Source organism: Gambusia affinis, linkage group LG14 (genome assembly GCF_019740435.1).
Source record: "Gambusia affinis linkage group LG14, SWU_Gaff_1.0, whole genome shotgun sequence".
NCBI classification, from domain to species: Eukaryota; Metazoa; Chordata; class Actinopteri; order Cyprinodontiformes; family Poeciliidae; genus Gambusia; species Gambusia affinis.
In genome coordinates this window covers 9,017,057-9,042,996 of record NC_057881.1, presented here as the reverse complement: position 1 = coordinate 9,042,996, position 25,940 = coordinate 9,017,057, and the positions used below count along the sequence as shown (strand labels likewise).

The 25,940-nt window shown below is 36.9% G+C and overlaps 1 protein-coding gene across 3 annotated transcripts in view; it reads right to left on the bottom strand.

Moving 5' to 3' along the window:
• Positions 1–24,912, bottom strand: part of LOC122843427 (sodium bicarbonate cotransporter 3-like) — a 47,013-nt gene extending 22,101 nt beyond the window's left edge. Inside the window, exons 1-7 of one of the 3 annotated variants that reach the window (XM_044138156.1) lie at positions 24,754–24,912; positions 14,290–14,371; positions 12,690–12,839; positions 9,956–10,094; positions 8,709–8,869; positions 7,737–7,925; positions 5,759–6,142 (exon numbers count right to left, since the gene is read on the bottom strand). In XM_044138156.1, the coding sequence (XP_043994091.1) occupies positions 5,759–6,142; positions 7,737–7,925; positions 8,709–8,869; positions 9,956–10,094; positions 12,690–12,839; positions 14,290–14,371; positions 24,754–24,795 (1,147 nt within the window). In that variant the 5' untranslated portion in view covers positions 24,796–24,912. Of the gene's footprint in view, positions 1–5,758; positions 6,143–7,736; positions 7,926–8,708; positions 8,870–9,955; positions 10,095–12,689; positions 12,840–14,289; positions 14,372–20,707; positions 20,982–24,753 lie in introns of those variants that run through there. The other 2 variants (XM_044138157.1, XM_044138158.1) reach the window with 2 other exon arrangements.
• Between the last annotated feature and the right edge of the window lie 1,028 nt (positions 24,913–25,940).

Sequence of the window (25,940 nt, the reverse complement as noted above, 5' to 3'; positions counted from 1 at the left end):
GAACAGGAGCATGATTGCTCACAAACCCAACAAAGCCTTTAGGAACATAGGGTGGATTATAATAGACAGTGTCTGCCAAAAGAATGACATTCAGGAGCACTAAGCCCTGGAATGCTCTCCCACATCAGCCTTTCAAGCTGTGGCGTCACTGTACTGGCTCACTCATATGCAAAATAGTAACAAGAATAACTGAAATTCTGTTGAGTTTTTTAACTTTCATCAGAATGGTAGCATATGTAAATGGATTTATCACAGAAAGTGAGATTATTGTCATATATTTCACTGAAATAGTATTCAGACCCCTTAAACGTATCCACATACTGCCAAGTTACAACCACAAATTTAATTCAGTGCATTCCAGAGAATTATATCAAAGTAGAGCTTAACCATACATTGAACAAAAAAGGAAACAAGGAAACCAATATATATATTTTATTTTTACAAACAAAAATTTGAAGTGAATTCTGTGTATTTAGCCACCTTTACAACAATACCACCTAAATGAAATCCATCCAACTGGCTTACGAAGTCACCTATTTATTAAATGGAATTCACCTGTGTGCAATTTAATCTTAGTATAAATCCAGCTGGTTTTAGAAGGTTTGTTACAGAACGTTAGTGAAAAAAAAAAGTTTTACAATGAACAGCTAACAGAGCATGATTCAGTTCCTCAGGTGGGACAATCTGTCCACAGGGTTATTACAACTTTAGTCAATAACACTACAAATCCCGGCTTCATGAAAGATTGGTAACAAAGAAGCCATTGTTTAAAGGAAACCATAAGAAGTCCATTTCAGGTTTGTCACAAACCACATAGTGGACATAGCAAACAGATGGAAGAAGGAGCTCTGGTAAAATGTAACTTTTTGGCCTATGTGTGAAGGACAAGTAACACTGAATATCAGACAAACATGGCAGTGCCACCGTCATACTGTTATTTTCTTTAGCAGGGGCAGGAAAGTTCTTCAGATTTCAAAGGTAGAAAAATGGAGCCAAATATAGGACAATCCTTCTTATAGTCTGCAAAACATTTGACAATGGATCAGAAAATTACTGTCCAGGAGGACAAAACCTTTAAACATACCTAAAGAGCTCAAATGTAATGATTTGGTTTAAAGCATGACCACGTGGTAGAATGAACCCATTAATGTGTAAAGCTGGCAAAGATGTAACCGGAACGATTTGCAGCTGTAACTAAAGTGAAAAGAGGCTGTACGAAGTATTGACTCAGAAAGGTTGAATACAAAAGCAAGTCTTACTTTTCAAACTTTTATTTGCATAAATGTTTAAAACCCCTGCATGTTTTTTCTTCACCTACTTTATGTAGATCTATCAAACAAAATTCCACTAAAACACAAATTTGTGCTTGTAAGGTGGTGTTTCCCATCTGTTGTTAAACCACTTCCAAATACTTCGGTCACCCTCTATATGTTAGGTATCTTCAATGTACAGTCTGAAGATCTACTACACTGAAAGTCTGTCCAGGGGTAAAATGTTTGAAAGGTGAAGAATACAACCAAATATTGCACCGGTTCTTTGAGATGCAAATATCAACACTATGATTTAATGTTAAATTGTAGTGACAATACATTTTTAATATATCATGCAGCCCTTTCGAGACATCTATGTAGGATGTTTAGCATCATGTAAATATTCTAGCTACTCATAGTAAAGTTTGGATACACTCACTCTATAATTGCATGGTAGTTTACAGTAGCATATGCTTAGGCAATGACCACATATACTACAACTAATACTTCCAAAGGATTAGACAGACTTATATGAAAGCTCATAATGCCAACCTGCTAATCTGTAGTATTTCTATAGCTCTAAATTACCCATCTACACAATTACAAACATTACAATCTTCAACGCTTTTCAACTCCAAGTTGACAACAGACCACATTTTTAACATATATCACAAGATTTCAAAGCCTGAAATCCTCTACTAAAGATATTTTTAATTTATGAATGTGAAGATCCCTGTCTGTTCATGTAAAGTAATTCCTAGAAGGGAGTACAGTTACAAAAGCTGGCCAGCTATAATAAGATCACCCCAACCTTTCAGTTTCCCAGCGTGTTTATTAATGACCCATGCCTTGAAATGGAGCCATTCCCAGACAAACATATACACATGTACGCAGTCAAAAATAAACTCCCGTGGCCTGGTTTGAGAGGAACAAAACGTCACCGTAGGTGCAAATATGATAGCACATTCAGTACTAACCAATCCTAGTAGTCACAGGATATTTTCAGTCATACTGCTGGCACAGTGTGCTCCCACAACATTCTTACTTTGGTAAAAGAATGTTTATTCTAAGGAACTGATGAGGAGGAAGTGAATGGGTTCCAGATCAGTGACGTGCGGTCAGGGGAGGCAGGTGAGGCAGTGCCTCACCAGCCGTCATGGAAAGAAAGAAAATATATAATCATAAAGTAATTTAAATTGTTATATTCATCCGGTGGTTTGTACTAAAAAATATTTATTTTTCATGTAGCTTCACCAATTTCGATTTTTATTTGTTCAAAATCGCTGAATTTTCTTATTTTCCAATTCAAATGCTTGGAAGCGATGCCGGTGAGGCAGCAGCGAGCTCTGCCTCACCTTGGATTGCGCAACTTCTGGCTCTGCGCTGGCTGCTAAGCGGAGAGAGCATGTTGCTGTACGGCGTCAATAAAATGGTTTAAACAAATTTAATATGTGAACTTATTTCCAATAATTTAGCTTATGTATATAATGTACAGTGCTTTTTGTCACCAATTGTGTTTGTGTAACGTGTTTCGTGTAATGAGCGATTATAAACGGCAGAGAACAGGTTCGAGGTGAGGCAGGCAGTTCTCTTGCCTCATGGCAGGGGGCGCTCAAGATCCCAGACGTTCGTCTTGTTCACTCCTCAACTGCCGAGTAAGTGACAGCGAGCTAGGCTAAACGATTCGGGAAGCAAGTCAAGTGCAGCGATAGATTATAATAGAGATAGTGATTTTTTTCCTCTCGCTTATCCCGACTTTCGACATGGATGACTACATTACAACACTAAAAAAGTTTTCTCAAGTGGACTTTCAATCGAAGCAGGAGATAATATGTGTGTTTTGTGAGCTACAGTTTGTATGTGTAAGGATGCAGAAGTGAAACATAACCTGTAAACTGCTGTCAATCTATGCATCTATTTGCAAATCTGATTCTGATGACGTCAGTGCCTCACCAGCTATGAACCTCACCGCACGTCACTGTTCCAGATGATGCAAAAGAGGAACAGACAATAAGCATGGACGTTAAATTAGTATGAACTGAAAATAGAACCATCATCTAGAGGTAAAAAAAAGACAGGGGTTGTTTCAGTCAATATAATAAAAACATAAATTTGAAAAAACTTAAGAAGGGGATCCCAAGACTTCCTGATTGTGGGAAACACTGAGGATTAGTTTTTTTTCTGTGTACGGTACTCATTTGGGTTTCTGTGTCTATTGAGTCTCCATGTTGTCCTGCCTTCATTGTTCCCAGCAGTGTCTCGGAAAAATGGCATGACTGTATAAAGCAAGTAACAGATAGTTGCCAGAAATTATTCAATATTTAAGAAAAGCAATAAAGGTTACAAATTAAGAGGAAAATATGAATAAATAACTCTCAAATATAGAAACAACAAAGTTTCTGTATAACAAAATGTATCTATTTCTAGTGTTAGGCTGTGGAACAAATTAAGGGAAGCTCACAAGCGAAGTCCGCAAGCTGCTCAAGAAAATTTATAAAAGTATGTTGTTGAAACCATACAAAGAATAAGTATTATTGCTGCTAATTGTAAGATAATTAAGGATAAGGACGATGCTTGCTATGACTGCTCATTTGTTTCTAATTGAGATAGTGATGATAAACAGATAAATATATATGTAGGTGTATAAGTATATTTCTGTATGTTTATGTCAACAGTATTTATACGCAAACATAAATGTATGTATACTGTACTATGTATGTGGATACATATGCATATAGAGGTTTATCTGTGTATTTATGTGTATATGTACACAAACAAGTACATGTAATTGTTTTAGTTAAACTAAAGTGTGAGTGTTAAAAAGCATGTCTTTTTCTCACTTGTATTTGAATATGTCAGGTTTTTTGCTTGGTTATAGAGTACTAAGAATTGTGCTTCCTTAAGTTTTACTTGTCATGGTGAAATGTATATTTTTTAGTAATAATTGGGAAGCTTGGTATGATTTGCAAATTACAAAAGAAATAAAAAAATCATTAGCAATCAGGTGCACAAGAACAACCTAGTTTAATTTCTTTCTATTTCTAATCATTCATCTTGTTTTCTTCTTTCTTGTGCATGCATACTGCGTGTAACAGAACAAATTTGTTACTAGCCAAATTCTTTCAAACTTCTCATACTAAAGTGGAAACATCAGATTAATTTGTTTAAGATAGAATTATTTGGGTGTGAATCTTTTCACACAATTTTTTTTTAGCTTTTGGCAGCTAAGCTTTATGTGTATGTGAGAGAAAGGAGTTGTCATGTGAAGCACGCAGTGGTTGTGTTTTTCTGATTTTAGAGCACCTACTTTTTTTTTGTAAACGCATAAGAAAGGCCTAGTCTCCTCTCTCTGGTTTGTGTGAATTACCGAAGGGTAACAGTGGTGACGTCCATCTTTCGCTCAGATGTGTAAAAAGAGGAAATGTGTCTGCTCTATAAGCAGCTGCAGCCTAATGCAGGTTTCACTTTTCTGATGCTTGTCAGCCTTAAGAATAATAGGTCGCCTTTTAAAGACTACAGCAAAAACAAAAAAAAAGGATAAATTACTGCTGAATTTTTGTAGATAATTTGACTTCCTTTTCAAAAGCCAAATGGTATTTTAGAACAATAGCATTTTTGTGGTGTAAATAACAGCAGAATGCAGTGTATTTTCTAGCTACCAGACAATATTTTTGGAAAAAAGTTTTTTTTCTCATCTCTGTGAGGAAAACAATGTTCAACTTCACTCTTGACATTTCATTTATCACTGTAAAGGGCCTACGTTTATTTAAAAGGAACCCGGACAAAATGAAGAAAATGTGTGTTGCGGTGTTGGATCACGACTGCTCAAAATATACAAATTTTTATTTTTAACCATGTTTCCAAAAATAATATATGAATATATATTAACTACTTTTCCCCCCAGTGTTTTATTTAAATGTTTCTTTTAACTATTACTTTTGAAAATAAAACCTTAGTGTTGTGACAACCCTATTTTCAGATACTGAACAGTAGTTAAAAACAAAACAAATAAAAACATTACTATGTCTCTGCTGAGAAACCTTATCTGGAACGCTTTGAGTAATATACAAAGAGGTTAGGTGAATGTAATAATTAAAGCCCAGGAAAGAATCCAGCATAGGGAAAAGAGGAGCAAAACACAGCCATGCAGCTGCACTGAAGAGAGAGTGAAGGAAAGGGTGGCCAAGAACATGATGGTAAGAAAATGCATAGAGGTGTTTGAATGGGTAAAGCAAAGCAAATCTATGAAGGTTCTAAAGTGTATAAACAAATAGCTTATTGGAACAGACATAAAAGGAGGTAAACGGGTTAATGGTGCCAAAATAAAAGAAAAACATAAAACATATTGGAACACATCCAGTGTCGTAGAAAGGCAGCCTTGCAGTGGGTTGTTGATGAAATGGTCGCAGGGTTGGGAGATAAAAAACAGGGAAACAGGGCTTTCATGCTAGTGCTAGTGTTCTCTGTTCAAGCTGTGACTCACACTGGCAGGCTACACAGATATTTGCCTTCTAAGGGCAGCAGCTCATGATTCTGGGATGCCGAGGATGTTCGCCGGGTGAGCTGTGGAGACACTACGTCCTCCTCTGCAGAATTTGCTGGCTCATCGTCCTCGGGAGGAGATACAACCACCTCCGGTATGCCTTGAGGGCCAGGGCCTGTGCAACGGGTTTGTGACGGGCTTAGATGGAAGCGGCGAAAAGATAAAGGGGTGCTTTGTGGGGTGCTGTGGGGAGAGGGGCCCGGAGACAGCCCAGTGTTGGAAGAGGAGGAGGGCAGGAGGTGGCTGAGCAGAACGGAGACTCTCGACTCTCGTCTCTGGGACAGGCTGGTGACGGAGGAGGCCAATCCTGGCTTGTGGAGAGAGAGCCGTGAGGAGGACAAGCCCTCTCCTAACAGAGGAAACAATGGCAAAAAAAGGAGAGGAGAAGGAAAATATAGGAGGAGGGTAAGGAGAGGATAACGGAATAAGGGATGGTACAGAAAGGGCAACAATATGAAGTTGGTGTACAATACACAGATGGCACCCCAAGGAAACAAAGTGAGGAAGGATGCAAAGCAAGAGCATCGCAAAAGGTGCAGCTGGAAAGTGTTGTGCTTGCATAACGTGAGCTAAAAGCATATCTGTGTGGAGCAAGCTGTAAGGATGAATCAGAGGGATGCCGGAGAGTCTGCAAGGAAAAACGTTACTTTAAACTGTGAACCAGAGATGCACCGAGACACTTTTCTGATAGATATGCTGGTCAGCCCAAAATTAAAACATCTGCTATTTTACTAATAGATGAACACACCATACGTAAGCTCTACCAGGTCAAAGATTAGCAATACTCTTTGGTGTGAATGTCATCACTGAGCAAACAAGATTTAGGGGAAACATAAACTAGGGGTGGTCCAAAGCATCTCTTCAATTCCTGCCTTTAACACACATTAGATACGTCACGCTGAATTCCCCCTAGGCGTAACATGATACTGGATTTCAGTCCTGTATAGTTTTATCAGAAATATTGAAATAGAGCACAGTCGAAAAGGATAACTGAACACAGCCAGTTTGAGTTGTTTGACTGAAAGTAATAGAATTTGTCTGTTCATTGCCCTTCAAAGTGAGTTATATTAAACATCAGCAAGGTCTTTAGAAGTAAAATCAGAGGAGATGTAGGAAGCCATTTCAAAGAAATGAGGCTGCGAGAGAGAGTTAAACTTTAAGCAGATAACAGGAAGGCTGCACTGAATTGAATTGAATTTAACTGAACTGACTTTTCTTTTATCCTTTTGAGGTATCCTCTGAGAAAGACAAATGGAGACTACAGCACTAATCAGTTACAACCCATATTGGTAGGCTTCTTAATCAGAGGAAAAAATTCTGATCGGTGCATCTCTACTTTTAATGAACCAATCAAGCACTGTGACCGAATAAAGGCAACACTTCTAGTTTTAAGGCAAGCATGCTGCAGGGGATGAGCTAACAAGATACATGTGCACAGCAAGCAAAGAAGAGCTCTGCCACAACAATGCATGTTCATTTTGTCACACACCTTTCACTTTGCAACTAATGTCATCACCAACCTTTAAAATTTCCAGTGAAATGACATGAAATGCAAGTCGAGTGAAAACCACAGGCAGAGAAGTGAAGGATGTGACATCTCATTCAATATTGAAATCTCAGGCTTCTTAACCAACATGTTACAAATGTACACCATAGGCACAGTCGTGCATAGGGCATTGTCACTGGAATGACACTATGAGGAGAAAAAATAGGAATTAATTCAAACCCCAAAGCCAGGCCAGCCATACAGGTTAGCACAATTTTTAGCACCCAAATTTCTCTTCCAGTCAGGGGACTCACAGTTTTCTCTAAATTTTACTCACTTTGACCATCCACCTCCTATGCTGGCAGTGAGGGATTTGAACAGTGGACTTTTAAGCACAGTTCCCCAGTGGTTGAATAGATGGAAGAGCAAGAAATGTGAGTGCGCTGTAGGATCTCACCGTTTCTTTCAAGCAAGAGTGGGTCAGAATGTTTCTTGCCTATGTCAGCAATGGAGCGCACCAGAGGGATGCGATTGCTGAGCTTCCTCTCATTCTGATGGTGGTGCTTCTTCAGCATTGCTTCCCGGACCTTGGCGCGCAAATCCTCCTTCAACTGGCCAGATGCCACCATGCTGTCTATGACCATGTCTGGAACGCACAAAGACAGTTGTATAAAGATAAACACGCAGGGTTACACAATCCAAACATGACAGTTCTGGTGAAGACTTTCCATTCACCCATGAGCTTAAATGTCATTTTATTTGGGGCTTTTATTTATTTATTTTAACTGTTGCATTTGCATGGTGGAATTATCACATGCCAAACAAAAAATGGGTACACAAAATTAAAATTGTTTAGTACTTTCTACAATCTGCACAAGGTCAAAATAATAAAAACAGGCTCAAATACATACATACAAACCTCTGGCATAATTCTGACTAGAGCCATGTCTGCACGCGGTCGAGCAACACAAATCTTATTTAGGACTGCTAATGTTGCCTGACCTTTTCAAAAAAGAACATATAATTTACAACAAAAAATATGTTGTCATTGCAAAAGAACCACCAAGCAGAGTTTAAATGAAGTCTACCAATTATATAGTCATCTATAAGAAGATGGCTTAAAGTTCCTGCCGAGATTACCCCACAAACATGTTAATTACAAAAAGCATCTGGTCGAGGGCTGTCTTCCAAAAGGAAGAGCTGGTCCATTATTAGTAGGAGTACATATATTTATTTCTCTCTGAATGCAAAACGTGATGCCTTTGTGGATTAAAAACATCAACAATAAATTCAAATTCATTCAATTACTGTTTTTGAAATTCCCTGAAATTGTCCCTCAAAATAAAACAGTAAATTGTTGGCCATTAATATATTCATGGCCATGATGAATATATTAAATCTGAGAGATTTCAGTGAGTTGTGTTTGTACCTGCAATTTCCTCAATACTGTTGGCCCTCATACCCAGCATGACTGTGCCATTCAGTATGCAGCTGCGAAGTTCAAATAAGCTGTGTAGTGATAATGTGGCCACATAGGGCTTACTCCACCGCTCTCCACCGTCTTCCACATCCTCTTCAAACTTCAACCATCTGACACACACAGAAAGAATGTTTCACGTGAAAGAGTAAAAAAAAAGAGCTGCGCTTAAAAATCTCAGTCTTTCAACCATCAAATTAAAAAATTGCAGTGTTCTCGTCACAGCCAGCTATATTTTACTGCTTTGACAAATTTCATCCGACAGAGCACACAGTCTAACAGAAGCAGTACAAACTGGACGACTCATACTCCAAATCTGTGACTAATTGAACATGTTTCTGTTAGAAAACAATCTGTGGGATACCAGGTATGTAAAATCACGGATTCCAATTCCAACTCTAAAAGGTTTGGGAAAGCAAACCTGTGAAAATATTAAAATCTGAAGTTGAGCCTGAGTTTTGCATCTACCCTGAAAATCAAATTTCAGTCAGGAGTGGGCATTTATTGTATCATTTATCATTAGTTATGATACATTTCTAATCAGTATAAAAATGTTGATTTATTGCTGTCACATTAAATTCCATTTAATGATGTTTAAAATCCCCCAAAACTATCCATATTGTTGGGATTGTTAGTTTTACTATTTTCTCCAATGTTTGTTCAATGAGAATAAATATTAATATATTTTAAAATACGATTAAATGAAGTTAATGTGCACTTTAGTGATACCAATCACATCACGTGACTGGTGTCGTAAAGAAGCATATTACTAATGGATATGTTTTTACAACACAAGTATTTGTTGTAAATATATCCATATCATAGCCATACAGTTACCTAAATCTGAAGGAATAAATTGTTTTTTTGTTTTTTTTATCAAATATTATGCATGCAGCACAAAACATTGTGATAAAAATTTAAGTCCACATTGCCCACCCCTAGGTTCAGTCATTAAAAGCCTAGAAGCTAAAAACCTACAGAAGTGAATTGAACTAAAAATATGGTTCACAATTACTTAGATATGAAAATAGAGACCATTATTATTAATCACCATAAATAATAAAATTTTTACCGAACCACATTAATTTAAAGAGAAATCATCACTAACATTTGCTCATAAAACCAACGTATAATTACACCAGTATAGAAGGACTTTTTTTATTTTCATATTTTATCAACGTTTTCATTGTTATTCTAACCTGGCGGTCTCTTTCCACTCAGTCGCGCCACCATCTCTAAAGGACAGCTCATCCAGCTCAGTGAAGAGCTCATGGGGAATGTGCTCGAGGTCATCGTCCTCTGTTCCTAAGATGAACTGTACCCTCTGTGAAGGTGTGTCTGAACGCAGAGAAATTACAATAGATTAACAGCATATTCAATAAGACTAGAATTAATATAATGAGAAGACATTTATTCAATATATAACACAGTTTATTTAAATTTGTTCTATGAAAGTGGTATTTAATTTTTAGGTCTGCTCTATCAGAACTATACATTTGCTGATGTCCGCAGGTCACATCATATACTGATACTGGAGTTACTTCAGCTTCAATCCTCCACAGGGTATCATTTTTAATGAATTTTAAATCTGCTGTTGTACAACATTTCCCTTGACTTTCTTATCCTCATTGAATAATTCACAAATAAAAATCTTCACCTTATGAACTCATATTTTAGTCAGAGACTTTAAAATCACTACTACTGTTTTGGGTGGACCTTGCCTAATGTAACTTCTTCACTCTTTGGCAAACTGCGTCTACATTCTCAGCTGCCGTCTGCTTTCTTTTTTTTCCCTTTTACATTTTTCACATCTTTTTCAGCCATGGAAATGAATCCAAGTAATGTGACCTACAATCCTGAACACAGTGAAAAAATGAAGTCATAAAATCCCAATATAAGCATTAAAAGTCTGCAGTTGGAAACACATTATGCAGAATACAGAACAGCATTTCCAGTGATCTGTGTCTCATTAAATCTTCTACACACACGGTACTATACAACCTTATTTAGTGAACATGTTGCCACAGGGTTTAAAAGTCAAAAATACAGGAAAACACACTTGTATTGCCAGCTTGATGTCATTCCCACTTCAAACTTCCAACTTTAGGGCATAGAAGTATTTGTACTGACCAAACATATCAACATCTCTCAGAAGTCACTCTAACTACTTCTATGTCCTTAGAGTGGACATAATAGTACTAGTGGTATGTGTACTATTTGAAAATCATGGTGCTATTTGGAGAAAGTGCAATTTGTTTATTCAAATGATATACATAATGATTTTCGACTTAACATTAAGGCTATAAAAATAAACCTTCAGAATATCACAACTAGTTGGTAACTGAAAGTAATCAGTGTTAAGAAAACAATTTCAAAAACAGCATAAAATCTTTAATATTAATTTTATTAAACCTAATACTCCCCACTTTTATGTGTAGCAAAATTCCAGAGCTGATCTAGAACCAGACAGAAAACATGAGTGGATGTACTCAAATACCAAGATGGTTTTTATTAAACATATCTTAAGTGTTAAGCTTTTATTTGTTGCTTTTTATATCTTGCAGCTCTGATGGCGCAGCTACTTTCCATACAAGGTGCTTGCACACATCACTTAAAATGTCACAACCATCAACCTGTCAGGCACTGCTTCACAGTGGCCTTTAAAGCTTTTTAGCAATAAATGCTTCAGACAGAACTGAAAGATGGAAAGCACAGAAAGCAGAGAAATATATTGCATTGCAGCGTTAGAGAGCAGCACATCCCATAACTTGGTTTATATATTGCACACATACTATTCCTTCTAGGCATTATAGAAATTTGTGGCTGCTGCCCTGCTCAAGTAGATTATAACAAATGAAACCCACTGTAACACAATAAAATGCTAAACTAAGGCTTTGTCCATATTAATCAACCCTTTTGTACAATGTTTGGGATTTACTTGATGCATTTTTGTACGTGATTGCCATAAACCTTAGTGGACAATGTAAATAACTATTAGCTGTTTTTTTCCCATGCATCTAGCCTAATCTAATCCCAAGTAGTAAGCTTTAGGCAGGTCTCAGGATGCATTTCGAGTGACCAGTTGTGATCGGATTTTATTTTCCCTGACCCTGCTGTGTAATCACCTTCAGCTTGGACAGTCAGCTGTAAACTACATAAATAAGAAATTGTATGCTCTGCACATTACAATTACATTCTTAATAATATGTACTCTGCAATTAATGCAGTAATTGTAAATGATAAATAAAATTCAAAAGTACCAGTAAATGAAAAAATAAAAAAGAATAAGGAATTCTTTAAAGAAATCTTGATTTATAAACTTAGCCTCTAATGAGTCACGCAAAGCCAAAACCCAGCTTTGCTGTTGTTACAGAAATGACCAGTAAAAGAACGCAGAATGTTTTCTGTGACTGAATCATCCTGCACATTTGGACTCTGACAGGTGAGTAGGTGGTTCTTCATTGTGGCCTTTAGCAAAGCTCTGTTTGTTATGTCTTGCAAGTTGATCAGAGTGAGTTTTCCATGTTTGATTCTCTCCTTTATCATTCTGCTCACCATGCAAGGTAGCAAGATTAAGATGGCTCATTGCTCAACCAACTGAATTTCTGAAGTTTGTGCTCTAAACTCAAATTAAAAATTTAATCTGATGGGTTTTTGCACACTTCTACCAGAAGTGAAATAAAATTTCTTTACATAATTTCTTAATGTTCACTGAATATACACAAAGTTTTAAGTTGATCAGGTGTTGATTTACTAGTTTGTGACAGCAAAGGATCTATTAATAAACTGATCTGGGAGGCCTAGAGTTTTTTTACGATATAAATTAAAAGAGTGGCTGTAGAAAGTCAAACAGGAATAAAACCTTTTGTAAAAAAAAGTGTAATGAGTTATTAACTGTTGATATGGTGTACTTAAATAAAAACAAAATCGAACCATAACTGGGGGACTCTCTTCCATCTTCCTTCCCTTCTTCACAGTCTCTGTCCTTCTTCTTTCGGTGATGTCTGCGTTCTCTGTGGCGGTGCCGCCGTTTGCTCCCTCTTCCAAATGGAACGTGGACCCCTACGTACACAGCTCTGTGACCTGGGAAAGAAAGGAAACTTTATTTAATAAATGACACACAAGCAACTTTATTTTAGACTGTTTCAATTGCCAAGCATGCTATGTACTTTGACTTCCCATCTATCCCAGGAGCAAAATCTGCTTTTTTGTCACAGTAAGCAAATAAAAGCATAAAATGATAAACCAAATTCTTAGTTTAATTCTTTCTTAAAGGAAACAACTATAACAATATTAACATTTTAAATTGAGTACATCAACTTTGTTTTCAAAAGCGTAAAAACAAACTCTTAAATAAAAGGTAAAAATAGTTTTGGCTTCAAAAACTGACATGAGAATCAAAAATACAACACTGTAGAGAAGACAGAAGGAATCTCTTTCCATTTCTTTGGAAAGTTTAAGTAAATCTACTTGACGAAAACCAGAGTACAGCATTTAACTTTTCCCCTCTGTGTGTTGTCTGCTTCTCATCATTATTGTTACTCCCACAAAGGAACTGCGTTTCGAAATAAAGTGGCCTATTTTCACCCGACATACTCTGCCGATACCCATTTTTAACAGAACAGTCATTTCTCTTTGGTTTGAGGGAAAACTCAGGAGAAATGACACCAACATGCAGCATGTAGAAAAAAATCTCAGAGGAAATGTGAAGGATATGGATAAAGTGAACAATGAGAAACAGCAATGGAGGGGGAAGAGGTAGACTTGAAAATCAAGGTATTAACAGATTTAATTATTTTCCACAGTAAATATGTGGCCTCCAAGAAAATTTATTTTACAAGATTAGCTAACACTTGACGCAAAATAAATTTAATTAAAAGAGTGCCAGAAAATAAGTGATATTTTGAGGGATTAAAATAATATTTCAAATCATAAATGACACCACTTTTTGTAACTGGGTGTGCACTCTTAACATTCACCATTACGTAATGGGTACAACCAAAGGTTCTTACTTCGCTGTTAATGAAATTATGACAGAAATGTGCATTTTGTATACCACAAAATGATGTCAACAGGAAATTAGAACCATTAGAGTTTCCATACAGATAGAAACACATTACTGATGATTCTATTCTTTCCACTGCTTATTGGTTTTCAAGACTCTTGAGAGCAATAAGGCTTAAACTCATCAGCTGTTTTCTGCTGATTTGACTTTTGTGGAGTTAAACAGTGTCTGTTATATTTTTACATATAAAACTTCATAGGAAATTATCAAATGATTTTCTTTTCATTTTCCCTAAAGAATAAATAAATCAACAACAGTTATATACTAAAAACTTAAGACAATTTTTTAATCTGCCATAAACATCACAATTACCACAAAAATATATATCCATTAGCATTACCTAGGGTTATGTTAGGAAAGAAATTTGACTTTTTTCCTCAAAGGACCAAATATGTTGATTTATTACTGAACAGAAGATAAAAACCAACTGTTAGTAAACTATGTTTAGCTGAGAGGTTTTCTACTTACTTTCCAAATCTTCTGTCTCATAGTTTGAAAGAGTGGTGAAGCTGGTCTTCCCGTAGTCAACCAAGGCCTCCTCATCTAGACCCTGGAAACAATGGCAACAAAGTTAAAAAGAGTTAAAAAATCAACAGCATGACACTCTATGTCGTCAAATTATTAAACATTTAAACAGAATTATAAAGTATGTCTTGCAGATTGTAAGTCTTTTTAGAAGGAAAACAGATTTTTTTTTTGTATTTTGATTAAAGTACATTCCAGAATCAGTGTTAAGTTATACTGCATGTAATCCATTTAACTACAGTAAAATATTGTACAGAAACTGATATGCTGTTTTGAAGATGATGAGACCTTTGCAATAAGTATTATGCAGCAAGCTCTCTTACACATTTTATGAGGGTTTATCTATGGGCAATGTTCCACAAACAAATTAGTCTGTATTGATAAAATTGTACTTATTTTTAATGACTCATGCCATCAAGGTTATGTTTCATAGCAACTCCAATAGGCTAACTACAGCAATTAGAAAGAAAAACACCTTTTTCATAATATGCAGTCCAATATCACTATTATGAAAACATGAATGATTCAGGGAGACATACAACCCCCAGTGATATATAGCAGCGAATATCAAATTAAAGCATCCAGATATAATTAATACAGTATTTGAATACACAAAAACCAAAAATATGCATTTTACAAAATTAAAAGCATAAAAAGGAAACACACAGGAACAAAGACATAAGTCTATTCCTTTCCTTAACACATACCAAACTTGATGTACATCCAAACACTTTTCCAAATTCTTTTCCCTATGTGAGTGAAAAAAAAAAATACAGAAAATGTATCTCTAAAAAAGAAAGACTACAATAAAAATCAAAAGAAAAATTCTTCTCCTTTTAAAGAAATGGAAAATGTAAAGATAATAAACCCAAAAAGAGCCTTGAATCTACAATGGAATGCTTGTGTGTGTGGTGTGTTGCAATATCATACTTACATACCAGACTTCAACTCAACAGATATCCTTCTAGGGGATGCTAAAGAAAAGGTTTCCAAAAATAAATGTGTCTGTATTCACTGAATTTTTAGGCCATCTGGAGGAAATTCCAAACCTAATATCAGTTCACTGGAACATGACCTATTTTTGTTAGATGTATTTTTGCTGTTTTTCAGTACCACAAAGGTAGACATGCTGGACACACTGTAATCGGATCAGCTTGTTTGCATAATCTGTGTGTTTCAACTAACTGTGACGTTGCAAGAGGAAAATGTTATTTTAGACAAACATTGTTGTAGGGCGCATAAATGCCCAGAGGGTGTGCTACAGCTGCCAGGATTATACTACTTCATAGTCTACTTTCCTATTCCACTTGTAGTTCATATATAATTCTACATAATATATAGTTCTGGATAGGCACCACCTGTCAACATCAATTTTCAAGTCTTACCATGGATTCCTTAAATAGATTTAGGTCTCTACTCTGACAAAGCCATTCTAACACATCAAACTAAAATAAAGCTTCCAATAAGAAACCAAGAATCACTGTGGCATTTTATTTGAATTAACACAGAATTTGGTGTAGACTTTCTGTTTTACTTTAGCATAAATCAGATAAGCCTTGGAAATTGATGTTGACAGGTGGTGCCTATCCATGTTTACAGGCAAGGCACATAGCTTGTGTGAAACTACTTCTGACAAAATAACTGCTACTCTACCACTGCGCTTCTTAAAGTACTCATCCAGAAAATTTGTGTATTTTACAGCAGCTATTTGTCAAGAATCAAGAATCGCTGTTTACATGCATGTCATCTCATGGCAGCTTAGCAAGCTATAAGCACTTGTTAGAGTGCGTGTTGCCCTCGACCCCACGTTTCTTGGAACAATCCAAGAACACGTGATGAAACCTGTCACATAGCTTTGTCAAAAATAAACCCCGGTCTATCTGCCACAGTCCCTGAGGCAAAAGGTTGAGGACAGTGAGATCGCTTCTGTTCTCCTCGACCACAGCTGTGCTTTGAGGGCCTAAATGGCTAACGTCACTGGGGGAAGCTAGTAGGAGGGAGGAATTGCCAACTGAGTAAGAAAAACCAGCATGAATACAGGACTGTAGACAGAGCACAGATGTGTGGAACTACAGCATAAAATAGTCTGGCCTTTTGTTAACAGTTGTGTGCAGTCATAGTATATATGCTTCTTGTTTATCTTACTGGTGATTTTGGTTCCATAACATAATCAATACACTGTACAAAAGGCAAGACCACCTGTTTTCCTACAAACAAATATTAAATCAGACAAAACTTCAGTTAGGATTGAGAAATTTCCTTTTACTTAAATTATAAATGAGAAATGTAGATATACCAAGATTAATATGCCTTTTAATAATTTGAAAGGTAAAATATCAAGACAAATATAAAGAAGCCAGACTTGAGTTTGAAAATGCACTTCGGAAAAATAACGCCATTTTAGTCCCACTACTAATAAATAATTTCATATTTTACAAACCCATCAGTGTAATACCAAGGAAATCATGAAAATAGATCAATCTACTTCAGTTTTAATAGGCAAACAAGATGAATTTGGCCCTTCATGCTGTTGTTTCATTTTAGTGGAGAGGTCTGTTCAACAGCCCCACTCAATAATTAATAAGTTTGCTAATAAAAACAGACTGGTATAATGTGTGCTTCAGAGGTCAGGATAGGCAATACATGGTGTGCAAATAAAAGCAAAAAATATTTAATCTATTAACTTTTTCACACTATATGCCCAAAGAGTAGACGGTTAATCCTGCTGTTACAGTGGATGCCATATGAGGATTTTGTCAGCTTATGTGCTCAAACAACCAATGTGTAAGGCTTTAGACATAACAAAGTGTTTACAGTTCACATGATCATTAAACTGTAAACAGGAGTTGATTATTTGTCAGAAAAAAAACCAATTCATAAAACTCTACAAAAGATATAGGACAAGAGGGGAAGCATTATGATCATACTAATTGGTCTACATTATGCTTGGTGTACATATACTTACATCCTTAGGAACCTATGCATAAACACCTATGTTCAAAATATGAACATAAATTATACACACACATGTAAGAAAATTGCTGGTAACCTTCTGTTAATGATTAAAAATCCCACTTGATCACTTGTCAGTTTCAAAACTTGAAATTGTTATTACACAGACAACTCTGAGTCAAATCTATGAACAATATAACCAACAATTGCATTGTTCTTTTAAAACATAGAACAATGCAGCACAAAATAAGAGCAGCTAGACGAGCCAGAATGTAGTCACAGTTTTATTTATATTCCATTTAGAGGCACTGACCCTCCTTAATCAAACAGGTGTGAAAAGGATCGCTGGCCTTGGAACATCAGCCGGCAACCAGATGTTGCCAGTGAGAGTTGCCTCATAGAAAACAATAGAGCTGTATTTTTAACGTCCCTCTGCAGCCACCTGTGTGCAGCCTCAATGGTCTGGGTCAGAATGCTGTATTAAAGTTTGTGACATGAAATTAGAGAAATAAGGATGACTTGCTTGGAAATTGTGCTAAGAGAAAGACCCTTGACTCCCATAGGACTATGGATGCACCAGTAGTTTTCTTTGAATTATCTCGAGTTTTAGTTCATCTAGTCTGATTCTGTCCTAATTCAAAGCCCCTTACTTGCTCCAGTATTTTCAAATGTTTTAGTCTTCAACAGCTGGTTTGCAGTAAAAGCCAGCTGTGGCCAAAACATCACTTTCCTCAGATATTGCAGCCCCAGTCTGTGAGGTATTGGAGCTTTAATTTGCATTTTTGCAGTGTGTACTGTGATGTTTTCAAGCAATAACAGGTTCTGCCTGGAGGAAAGTTATTATAGTGTACGCTTTAAAGATTGGAGCAAGACAGAGAAGCATAATGCCACTATAGTATAAGCCTTATGTGGTAAGCAACTATGATAGCAACAAGAATGCAAAGAATTTACATCCTGCAAATAAAATGAGTACCATTTAAATTTCACACCTAGGGAAGCAAGACCAATGTTGAACAAATTAGCTATAAAAATGCACTTTTTTTAAGAGCCAGGTTAACCCAGCTTTTGCTAACGTGTTTACATGGGCAGAGAAATATTCACATAACTGCCAAGCAAGCAGTGAAATGAGCAACTAGCCACACAACATGCCAACACGACTGACTCCCTCTTTGCCAGCCTTGCAGTAACTGGGAACTGATCCAATCAACAGGGAGTATTGTAACAGATGTGCTGCATAGTGGGTGAGACCAGTCTTTTAAAATTACAGTCAAAGCTCAAAAGGCTGCCAAATGCACTATTTTCTTTACAAATGAGAATACTTACAATTATTTGAAGCCAATGATGTCAAATTAAAAGATTGTGTCTGAAAAGTAGATACAGATAAATGACTAAAAGTGAAATACGGTGGTTAACAATGATATTATAGCCAGGGTAAACATTTTTAATGGTAATTATTACCATAACATGTTTGAATAGAGATGCACCAAGACTGTGACAAAAAATAGATGATTTTTGGCTTGACTGGCCATGACCAGCCATCAACCTATAAAAAATGTTTTCTGATCACTGAATGAACCAAACCTAAGTGCAGGACAACATGAATAAAATGTATTCACCCCCCTACATATTTCACTTTTTGCATTTGGTTTCACTTAAGTGGTTCCCATTATAACATCAATTTTAATACAAAGAAAACCAAAGTATTAAAAAAAAAAACCTGTTTTAATGACCCAATTATATGACAATATGGGATGCCACAATCCAAAACTATCAAGCTATGTGACTCCAGTGAATCACATTGAGACCCAATATCCAGAAAGGGAGTTAACCTGGAACAGTGGTTACCTTTCCAGCAGTGGCCAAATAACCAAAAGTATTGCAGGATACATTACCAACTTATCCGCAAGGATAAGTTGGTAATTTAAGGGAACTCAGAAGAACATCTAAAGTATTACATGCCTCACTGGCCTCATTAAGGCCACCGATCATGATATATCAGTGAGGAAAAGACTAAGCAACAAAGACTCTCATAGGAGAGTCAGCAGGACCAAAGACCTGCTGACCTCCACTGCTGACCAAAGTACAAACATGATAGTGGACGTGTGATGGACTTGGGCTACTTTGAGGCTTCAGGACTTGGTCAACTTGTCATATTTAATATGTTTATTAATTTTGCTTTCCAGGAGAAAATCCTAAAGGAGACAGTCTGGCCATCAGATTGTTATCTTAAACTCAAGACCACTTGAATGGCACAATGATTCAAACACACCAGAGGGTTCACTTGTTAATGACTCCAAAGACCTACTTTGATGCAGTTGCTTCACCTTAAACAGGCCAGTCATGTTTGAAAACCTTCCAGAGAAGAGTGGGCAAAAATTCCTCTCCAGTGATCTCACTACCAGTAGTTGATAGAATGGCAATCAAAAGGGTTTATGGGGTTATTACTTTCTTGAAAGGGTCATATTGTTTTGAACAGCATTTTTCTTAATAAATAAAATTATTGTTATGTTTTCACTGAGGTCTGTTTGATGACTCAACATATTACATGTGAAAAAGCAAGAACAGCTTTGTAAAAAGGCAAATATTTTTGCACAGTTCAGTTTCTGCCAAACCCAAGGATCTGGTGGTGTTCAGCAGGTTTTGCTAAAATGCCATGAACACAAAGATAGAACTTATAAGGCAACTATGCATTGCTGACTAGGCTCTAAATTATTTACTCCCATAGAGACCCATCACCTTTGAGTGGGACACAAACACATTCACACTAGCCTCCTCTTCATAATGTCTCCAGAGATCTGTGGTTTAATTATCTAATTGAAGAGCTGGGGTTACCTCATGTCAGCAATTTTGAATGGAGAAAAAAGTCTCTATATTTACCTCTCTCTGTATTTAAATAGGATCTTTTCTTTAAGCCCAATGCTCCAATTTTGAGCTTATCAGTTTTTAAATGTTCATTTATTCTTCCTTCAGTTAATGGACATCATTGTTATAGATAGCAAGCTTCGTGTTTTGATTCTGTTACCTTGACAGACCCATTTTCATGCAGCTTTTTTTTTTCTTCCCTCGCTTCCTTCCCATTTTGCTTATCCCGTTCCTTCAAGCAGCCATAATTGTCTCTGATAGCTTTTTCTGGTTCACGTTGCTTTGGACCAATGAAGGGGCTCATAAAAAAAGCATTCAGTTTCAAGAACTATCACCTCTTCTTTCCCCACATAATATTTTTTTCATTCTGGTCAAATCTAGTAACCACAGAGCCCCATTCATTAGCACATAACAGAAGACGACCACAAGCCGACAAAGCAATACAAACGCACAAGCGGTACAGCGCACCTAGAGCCTGTGGATTCTTCTCCAAGTGCAGAACACGGATGCTGAGGACACAAACACAAATATTGAGGAGCAGACATACCGTGAGCACATGTTCCTCTTTGCTCTGCTCATCCATTTAGACCAAAACATCCGCAAAGCAGAAGCAGGAGCGACGTGAACCAGTTCCCTCTCTATGGCGGTTGTGTGTGCTGTATGAGGGACGCCTGTGAGCCGAGCGTGAACAGCGACAGTGTCACACTTGTCTGTTCTCTCTTCCTCTGCTCATCTCTTTATACAAAAGGAAGACGAGCTGCTTCAGAACACACAGTGCTGTGCTCTGCTCTACCCAGTCAGCCCTGCTCCATGCACGGCAGCCAATCCCACCATGCCTCCATGAATATTTCATTCACCCAGCCAACAGCTTATAAACACAAACACACATGCACGGTATCAGACGAAGGGCACACATTCACATTTGGAGGACATACAAGTCCTTAGCCGCCGAGGTCATAAATGAAGAGTTTCCCCCCAGCAAAGACAAATACATGTGGGTCAGTGTTCCCTGCAGTCTGCAATGAATTGAAAAAGGACAGATTGCTGTGAATTCATGAAACTCCACATGTCTTCGTTCCTATGACTTTGACTTATACAATCCCAGTCAAAGCATCAAGGTTAGGCATGTCGTTCAACAAGTTCTAATAATCTAAAGAACCGCTGTCTACCTGCTTCCTGTATGCAACAAAAATTCCCACAGGAGTGGGTCAAAAGAGCATTTTTCTAAAATAGGAGCAACTAGTTCATTTTGCTATTTTAATTAAATTATGTTGATCTCTAGCAACAGGAACACTGAACACATCACCTAGAGGCAGACACACTTAATGCCAGCACAGTATTCTCAAGGGCAAACGTGGAACCAACCCTAAATTGAAATGATTTAGGGTTGTTATAATTTTAAAATAAATTCAACAGAAAGAGTGACATCTAATGGTGGAATAGATACAGTAGGCACATCCTAATTTCAGAAAGAAGAGAGTTATTAAACTTATTAGATCTACTAAAGGTCAATTAATTACAACCCATATTTTAATGATATAATAAAAAAATTAAAAAGTGAAATTGTAGTCGACGTATGTATGTGAATTTCCATGTAAAGCTTTAGCTGCTGCTTCCACAAAATCAGTCTTTACCATGGCAGCAAATCAGGATGTGTAATAAAAAGAAAAGAATCAAGCAGCTGCTACAAATCAGTCAAAGTCCAGACATCACTCTCCTGTCTGGACTTTAATAAAGTTGTGCATAAACAATAAGGTGCAACTCTAAATAAGCTGCAATATATTTAGTTGTTTTGTAAAAAAGAAAAAAAAGAAAAAAAAAAGAGGGACAAAATTGATCACCAGCGCTGTGGAAGACAGATATGATCACACAGAGGATGAGTATGCAGAGTCTTTGTAGATAAAGTTATTGATTTATGGATGGAACTTTCTGTTTTACTAGTTGTTTTTGAATGTGCAATGACACAATCTATAACGTCAAATTTTTCCATCTGAGACAGAATGCTGTGATTCACTGAAATATACACACACACATACAGGAGAAACTAAATCTTACATCCTGAACAAATTGATTTCTTTATTCCACAGAACTTCAACATGTTTGCACAGTAAAACAAGCTGTAGAGTACGTGATGTCTGCACTCAACCTCAAAGATACAGTCTGATTGTAAAAATTGTTTTAGTTGGACTCTTGTCACCTTTGGTTTGGAAAAATGCTTGAAATCTGGAAAAACCCCTGAGGATTTTCTAAAATTCTACATGCTTTAAAAAATTTCCTTTCTAGTATTTTTGAATAAGTAAAAATAAATTGAGAAAAACCATTGTAAATATTTTAGTAGTATCATTAGGGATGCAGCTAACAATTATAGTAAAATATTATATCAATTATTCTAAAGATTAATATATTAATCAGATTAAGAAGCTGACACATTTTAAAGATTTTTTATTTAACCAGTTTTCATTAAAGCTTATTTTATTCAATATTGAAAATACATTAAAAGATTCAAATAAACAAAAAATTCAATTCATTTTAAAATAAGAAAGTGAACATTTTATTGCCTAAAAAGGCAACCATATAGCATTCCTTTAGACTGTGCTTGATAATTTGTAGGACATTGTTACAAAACAGTATCCCAATGCCTGGACATCCCATCAGAGCATTAAGAGTGTGACACAACTGCTAACCTATAAAGCCACGAGAATCTACCTAAACAGACAGGTGGTGCAAGGGAAACAATAAACAAAGAAGCAGCCAAGCGGCCCATGGTAACTCTAGAGGAGCTCCAGAGATCCACAGCTTAGTGAACATGTCAACAAGATAACTATGAGTTGGGCACTCCACAAATCTGATCTTTATTGAAGACTGAGACAAGAGAAGCTTGTTGTTGAAGAAAAGTGATGAGAAGTCCTTATTGACGTTTGTCACAAGCCATAGGGGTCATAGAAAACGTGGAAGAAGTTCCTATGATCAAATCACAATATACAATATATTTCTAGAATCCAAAACACAACGTGGAAGAAAACTAACATATCATTCTGAACACACTATCCTCCCAATGAAACATGGTGGTAGCATCGTCATGCTTTGTGTTTAGCAAAACAAATATATAGTTATTACATGTTCATTCTTTACATTCAACAACACATCATTAGTGTTTATGTGTTTTTGGTCACATAGTTAAACTTGGTTCATCTAAAACAATGTTATTTGAACCTTTGAACATAAATTTGAGAATGACGGATCTACAAAACTGACTGTTTATTGTCATTTTATATCCTGTGTTAAACAGCCCGGACAAAACTGAACAGCATTTAACTAGCATTTGCAATGTCACAACAGCTTATTAGCTTTGAAGCACATTTTTCAAGACAAGGGCTAAAAATTACATTTTGAAAGACTCCCCTTTATTGCCTCAAAACAAAAACCCTGGTCAGAAAGAAAACCATAAAATAACAATGTCCCCCTGTTTGAAACCACATTCATGGTTTTTAAACATGCATCTGAATGCTCCATTGAAAGATGAACAATTGTATATTCTTGGGGATTTTAAGTGAGAAAGTCCTGGACGTTGATTAATTACTTTCTGTGGGGGTCAGCTCTGACGAAAGAAGTGCACTGCAATAATGCCACCCTTTGACTTTCTGGGAATCATAAGCATGTGTTTGCTTATGAATACAGTAAGCAAACACATTCAGAAGAGTAGTGGGCTACCCTACACCACTACTGATGTCACGCAGTCGCTGTGCTCTTTAAACTTAGCTCTGCAGCAAGCTTCTTTTTCTGGTCTTCTTAACACTCAGTGGTCCGATGCTTATAAGCCTCTCTGTGGCAGTGACACCCAGCAGACAGGATGTGGTTCTCGCACACAAGTCACTGAAAACTTCACTTTAAGGCATGTGAAAAAGCTCGTGCTTTTCCGTTTCGTTAATGTGGCCACTTATCTTTCACAGTAAAATCACCAGCAGTGGGTTATTTAAAGAATAAGGCAAAATTGCCATGCAGAGGGAGGAGGGTGTTATTGTGAAATGCGCATCTACACTACCTTTCTTTTCTGAGGCTCAACTCAGCTGTAGAGCCTAATGGCACACATGACGTAAAGTAACGTAGCGTGAGAGCGGAAAATGCTTAAAGCGGTTAACTGCTAATCAGTCATTTACTAACAGACTTACAGAGGCACCGCAGGCGTACCAGACCACTACTGTACTACTTCATACTGTTAAAGTGTTTACAACAAAGCTAATGTTCAGATTAACACGGAGGAAATATTTTACGGAAAGTACTAAAGGGTTTGGATGTTATTAACGTAACATAACGAGCAAGATCTTCGGTTTAGTAACAACCCTCTGAGAAAAAGACACAAAGCACAAAGGGGAACATATTTGTTATCTTTGTTAAAATGTAGCTTTTTAAAAAGTGTAAAAATAACCTTTACCATTCAGGAGAAGTAAGAAAAGGAAAACCGGCTAACAATAGAAGTGACCGGATGATTATCAAGCATCCCTTTGACTTGTGCTGTTGCTTGGCAAACACAGACAAAGAGCCGAGCACGTACGATAATAAGCTTACATTACAACGTCTTTTCCGGGTACTCACCCTGCTAAGGAGTGGGTTCATTTGTTCTCTGGATTCGTCCATGGCTCCTGTTGTCAGTTTTTCAGCTCCACATCTGTCTTCAGTCACCGGTTGAAAAGCTGTAAAAGGCCGACTGACACTTCGCTGAGGGCTGGCTCTGCATTCTACCAACGACAGAAACACGCCTCTTAACATGGTTGACAATGAGATAGCCAGTGAGCGTTCAGGACCCTGTTGTCATGACCAATCAGCTTCAAGAACGTAAGAATAAGGCGGGATGTAATTGTCTGTTGCCTGAAAGACGTCCCAAGCGGGATTTTTGTATGCGTGTGTGCATGGAGGTGATGTTTTTTTCTTTTTTTTGTTGATACCTTGCTTGTGTAGGGACGACTGATAAAACAGGAATAGACCATTAGTATGACAAGCACATAATTGGGTTCAATTGAGTTAAGCTAGAGCAGTTCACAAAATAAAAATAACCTCAAGGAAATAAGCTATAAAACAATTCCATTAGGTTCCTATTACAGGTTCATCCCAGTAAATTAGTGTATAATCGTCAATTTAATTCAAAACGTAAAACTCACATAAATTGTTTTATTATTTATACATAGCGACATGTTTTAGGTGGATTTTTCTGATAACTTTGATTATACTTTAACTCAATGTAAATCTGATTGAGTAGATCAGCCATCAAGACATTTTGGAGCACACATTATTTTCCTCTCCTGAAAAGCTTAATGGATATGGCCATAGGTTGGAACCTGCTCACACTACCAGAAATAGCAATATCTAGTTAAATGAACAAAATATCAGTCAAGCTGAGTCTCTTGGCCTCATAGAGAAGATTTGGTGTATTGTCAATACGAAGATAGGACACACCAGAGTTAAATGCAGGAAGACAAGGCACACCAGAGCTAACAATGCAGCTATTAAAGCAACACGGGCTTCCTTGCCATGCTTATGCATTTAATTATACTAAAGGAATCTTAAGCAAATATTGACTGCATTTAAAGTACAGTATGAACACCATTTAATTAATCTGACATTTCTGCAATAAGGCTGCACAGTGGTGCAGTTGGTAGCACTGTTGCCTTGCAGCAAGAATGTCCTAGGTTCGATTCTCGGCCCAGGATCTTTCTACACAGAGTTTGCATGTTCTCCCTGTGCATGCATGGGTTCTCTCCAGGTTCTCCGGCTTCCTCTCACAG